This window comes from Olea europaea, unplaced genomic scaffold (assembly GCF_002742605.1).
Source record: "Olea europaea var. sylvestris unplaced genomic scaffold, O_europaea_v1 scaffold770, whole genome shotgun sequence".
NCBI classification, from domain to species: Eukaryota; Viridiplantae; Streptophyta; class Magnoliopsida; order Lamiales; family Oleaceae; genus Olea; species Olea europaea.
In genome coordinates this window covers 41,789-47,474 of record NW_019266118.1, presented here as the reverse complement: position 1 = coordinate 47,474, position 5,686 = coordinate 41,789, and the positions used below count along the sequence as shown (strand labels likewise).

General features: G+C 37.0%; 1 protein-coding gene across 1 annotated transcript; it reads left to right on the top strand.

Moving 5' to 3' along the window:
- The first annotated feature begins 509 nt into the window (after positions 1 to 509).
- LOC111391251 (UDP-arabinopyranose mutase 2-like) lies at positions 510 to 3,803 on the top strand. The gene is made up of 4 exons (XM_023016421.1): positions 510 to 905; positions 2,476 to 2,726; positions 2,886 to 3,054; positions 3,233 to 3,803. The coding sequence occupies exons 1-4, from the start codon at positions 582 to 584 to the stop codon at positions 3,575 to 3,577; spliced, it is 1,089 nt and encodes a 362-aa protein (XP_022872189.1). The 5' UTR covers positions 510 to 581; the 3' UTR covers positions 3,578 to 3,803.
- Positions 3,804 to 5,686: the final 1,883 nt, after the last annotated feature.

The following is a 5,686-nucleotide window of genomic DNA, read 5'->3' as shown; positions in this document are numbered from 1 at the left end:
TCTCAATAAATGTGTAATCGAAAAAGAGTGTTTTTAAAAAAAAAAAAAAAATGAAAACGAAAGACGAACAAGGACTAAGCAAAATTAAATGAAAACTACACGTCTAGATTCACCAAAATATAACAAAATCAACTAAAAAATTTACCATAAACATTATTAATAATGAAGTTACAACCATATATGTATTTTCAAACTTTGAATAGTTTTAATTAAACACAATAGGGTCTGTTTGATGTAATTTTCTTTAGAATTAGTTTTATGAAAAAAATGATTTTTTTTCACAAGAATGTTTCATTAAAAAATAAATAAATAATATAAATTTGTATGTAAAATTATTTTATTAAAAAAATATGTGGTTGGAAATGAATTTTTTAAAAAAAAATAAAAAAATAAAAAATTAAATAAGCTGCACCAAACTGGATCTAGATAAAAATGGTAGATCTCAGTGGGCCCTCCACACTGCATTCACTCCCATCCCCTCTATATATTTACCTTCATATTCTACCAATTTTCCATCCACTTCTCTTCACAGAGATTATACATACGCAAAGTGAAAGTGGTCAGGTTTTTCTCGAGTGAAAATGACAACGCCAGTGACACCGGTGACGCCGCCGCTTAAGGATGAGTTGGATATAGTGATTCCGACGATAAGGAACCTGGATTTCCTCGAAATGTGGCGCCCATTTTTCCAGCCATATCATTTGATTATTGTTCAAGATGGAGATCCCAGCAAAAAAATCAATGTCCCCGAGGGATTCGATTATGAACTCTACAATCGGAATGATATTAACAGGATTCTCGGCCCCAAAGCCTCTTGCATCTCCTTCAAGGATTCTGCTTGCCGATGCTTCGGATTCATGGTTTCGAAGAAGAAGTACATCTATACCATTGATGATGACTGCTTTGTAAGTTCTCTATCCTCTTTCTAAATTTCTCTCTCGATACGTTATGTATAATTGGATTTGTGTGTGAGTTGACTCGGTGAGTTGGAGAGTCGAGTTTGGGTGGATCTGGATGCTGGGTTTGGAAAGTCAATCTGCCATTAGAATATGCTTAGAAGAAATCATTGTTAGAGAAGAGATTAAGATTCAGTACTTGTCGGCGTACTGAGTGATTACCGTGTATCATATTTCAAGATCTTGACACGTGGATATCGAACTGTGTATGATTGGAATGGGACCCACTAGCTTTTGCTCTATTGGATCTTATAACTTCTGGACCCACTAGACAGAAAAATTTATGCAAAAGAAAAACAGATCTGTTGAATTTTCTGTGCAATGGGTTCAATTAGATTTTGTCTTGTAATTGGGAAAATTGGGAGCCGAGTTCCCCAATTTTTGTCTGTAAATTGAAATTACGTGTTTAACCTGTTTTTCTTGATATTTTGGTTCCAATCTTTTATCTTTTGTAGCAATTTAGTCCTAGTAAAATGTTTTGGTTGACTTGACTATTAAACAAGGTTGGATTTTTGAAGGGTTGGCAAATGGGCCGAGCTGCTTGCAGGCTCGGGTCATTCCAACTCAACTCATGGACGGCTAGGCCGCATTTTTTTAGACGAGCTGGCTCACATTGTTTTTCCATGAGGTGGCTAAGTTTTTCTCAAATTTTTGGACTTATTTTATTGGTTTCTTAAAAATTTGCTCTTTTGTTTTGGCTGGCTTATTTTGTTAGTTTATTTAAAAATAAATAAATACCCCTACCAGTGGATAGTTCAGCTCGACCCATAAGGCCAATGAGGCTAAGGGCCAAAATGATCCTAAGATTTGACTCGTGCACATGACCCAAGCTTGGGTGTAAAAGGCTGAGCCGGCTCAACCCATTTTCACCCCTAGATTTTCTGTTGACCAATTAACAATGGGGGGCAGGGATCGGAAGCTTATGGTCGAGGATGCCTTGACCGGATATGATCCACGATATTATTTGGGGATCGGGCAGAACTACCAATCGATTAGACTATTCTTTTTCTTTTTGATCATTTGAAATTTGAAATGGGAAAAATTCAAATGAGTACTTGTTGATTTGTCATGTCTTGCCTCTTCCAATTGGTGCAAATTGCTTTCTCTAACTAATTGCAGTTCACCTACCATAAAATAGACAAAAAGTCATAAGATAATTCATACTATCAATAAGCATAATTTAATGCCATTAAAGAAATTTAAATGTCAAATAAAGACTTGCCAAATTGTTACTCTTCGCTTTCATTATCCCATTTTGTTGTACATAGAAAAAAAAAAAGAAACAGAAAAAAGAGACACTTGGCTAATAGAAAGTTCGACTTTTCAAGAAAATGTCAAGATACACTAATAGGTCCACAGACGAACACCTCATATATTTGATCACCTTATTTTTATTAGTTGTTTCGAGTTTAGCGAATCGAACATCTCATAGGTTTCTTTTTCCTCCAACAATCATTCTTTTGTGTCTTCATTAGAAATTTTCTTACTCGTTGCATTGGAAAAATTGAAATGGAAATAGGTGGCCAAGGATCCAACTGGGAAAGAGATCAATGCATTGCAACAGCACATTCATAATCTGCTTGCACCATCGACGCCCTTCTTCTTCAACACACTGTACGATCCATACAGAGAAGGGGCTGACTTTGTCCGTGGCTATCCATTTAGCATGAGGGAAGGAGTGCCAACTGCCATCTCACACGGGCTCTGGCTTAACATTCCTGACTATGATGCCCCGACTCAGCTTGTCAAACCTCGTGAGCGCAACACCAGGTTAGTTCCTCAACCCAACAACAAACGGTATTTCTTGTACTGATCTCACTTCTAGATTATGTGAACGGAGTTAGATATCCATCATCCTTGAAAAAACCCGTGTTTATTTTTGTTTTTCACCTCAATGCTTGCTTGATGTGTACTAAATACCAAACACAGGTATGTAGATGCTGTTATGACAATTCCCAAAGGGACTCTCTTTCCTATGTGTGGTATGAATCTCGGGTTCGACAGAGAACTTATTGGCCCTGCTATGTATTTTGGACTCATGGGCGATGGCCAACCTATCGGTAGATATGATGACATGTGGGCTGGCTGGTGTGCTAAGGTAATTCAGCTGGCCCCTCTTATATGTACTTGTTTTCATATCAGCCAGGCATTTTCAGAACTCTGTACCAACTGTGAGAGTGACAAGGGTTTATTATTTTCCTCTTAAATACTGTCCAGATCTGTTTAATCCACCTTACCTGTGAGTTTTGAAAAACTTAATTTTGGCATTCTCATAGGTAATCTGTGATCATCTTAGTCTTGGAGTTAAGACGGGGCTGCCGTATATCTGGCACAGCAAGGCTAGCAACCCATTTGTCAATCTGAAGAAGGAATACAAGGGTATATACTGGCAAGAGGAAATTATTCCATTCTTCCAGAAGGTAACCTTCTCAAAAGAATCCACAACTGTTCAAAAATGCTACATTGAGCTTTCCAAGATGGTGAAGGAGAAGCTCAGCCCAGTCGACCCCTACTTCCAAAAGCTCGCAGATGCCATGGTTACTTGGATCGAAGCTTGGGAAGAGCTCAATACGCCAGCAAAGTCTGCTCCGGTAGCCAATGCTGATCCCAAGAAGAAGTAGACCGCTTTCTTTCTAATTTCTTCCATTCAGTTTTAAGAACTTCTATTCTCGCCATCACCTGTTTTCATATCGTCTTTTATGTTTTCGCAATCTTACTAGAGAAAAATGGCTCGCGTCATTTTTTACGGCTTGGACTTAAGTTATTTGATAGCATATTTGTTGGCTGGAACCTTCTTATGATAAGCTATATTTCCAATAAATTTGTTTCTATAATTTGCAATAATGATCTCCGAACTGCACTTTTTAGTTGTTCTTTGCATATCACAGAAATTTTCTGACAGTATACTTGAGTTCATGATCTACTGATCATCAAGTGGCAGCATAACTGAAATTTTTTATGCTAAACAGGAATGGACATGTCAACTAACTATTCTTGTCACATATCACCGATCTTTAAACATGTGTAGTGACAAACATAAGCTCAGACTCAAATTTTCATTCACCCCATAACACATGAATTATGATCAATTCTCGGTTTCCTACGTAACAAGTAATTTAAGCAGAATTTAAAAGTGAAAAAGGTCTTGCAACTGGCAGAAAATGATATCTTTACTGATAAAATGAAAATCCACAATTAAACTTTCATTATCAATCTTAATCCCATAGCTTATAAAAAAAAAAAAAAAAAAACTGGGTACTGTGTTTTTATGTTGGAACAAGAATTACCTCTTTATCAAGCACATATCTATCACAGCAACTCATTGAGATAATTAGGCCAAGAGTAAACAGCATTGACACAATAGCAAACCAAATTAATGCAAGCATGCACCTTTCACCGCCACTACCACCAACCCTCAAATTTCTACTTGCTCCACCCGTCTCCACCACACCCGCCTCCCCTTCCACCACCACCGTTTCACTAATCTCCACCTTCTCGTCCGGCAAAGTCGAACCCGAAAAAGAACAAGATGGACGAAAATAAGTACTTAACTCTTCTTGGTTTCTCTTCAAGTTTTCACTATTCACTTCTCTTTCTTCAAGCATGTTGAAACAATCACTACACATTTCATCATCATTCGAATCCGATTCCACCTCAGCTGCCCTCTCCCCTGCCTCGAAAAGCCTCCTCCCTTTAAATTTACCGCTCCTTATTGTCGCCCCACGCTCTCTGATAATTTCCTCAACAGCCATATCTCTGTTCTTCAACTTCCACAATCCATTAAAAGACCTTCTGTGTTGAACAGAAGACATAACTAACCCACATGCAAGATTTTTCCAACAAAGGAAAGATATAACTTGAGCCTGCTCAACAATAGAAAAAGTTATGGTTTGGACTTTTCAAAGATTCTTGAATTTTGTTAGTGCTTGATTACTTTTTCACTTTATTTTTGGCTCCAGCTTTTAGTGATTTTTTTCCACTGTGGGGATTGAGAAATTGTTAAAGATGGTGCACATCTCAATACAGCAGTGTAGCCTATTATCATTCCTTACAGTTTGTATCGAGCACTCAAATCAATATTCGACTAATTCCTTGAAGAACAGATCACCGCTTTACTGAGTTTCTCAGCTGCTTTCTTTAAAAAGGAATAATTCAACCTATTATGCTATACAGACAGGCTAAAAAACAGGTTCCAAAAAGGATGTACACGTGTCAACATATAATTGAACTGTTTGAAAAATAAAATCAACAGTCACCCTTGATTGTTGCCAAGTTAGTTTGTTTTTTTCCCGTCCTTGAGACTGGACAAACATTATATTCCTATTTCAACATTGACGACAAACATTATATTCCTATTTCAACATTGACGCTATATTGTTATAATAATCTTCGATGTTATTAAACCTCAGTATTTGATAATTGTTGAAGTTTTTTGAATTTTTTTCCCTTTTCCTCCACAACATCGCTACACTATTCCGACATGGTCCTGCACCATCTAATCTGTCCTCCTCTGAATCATCAATCCAGCAACACCATACAACTCAGCTGGGAACCAACTTGAAGTTCTTAGAAGAGTCAAGTTACTATTGCAAAATATTTAAACAAGATATGCTTCTGTTTATAGACTAAAAAAAATCCATCTATGTATCACTCCCTCGATCACACAAAAATAGTCTTGCTTCCATTTTCACAAGGATTAAGAAAATGTAATTAAGATAGATAGAAAAATA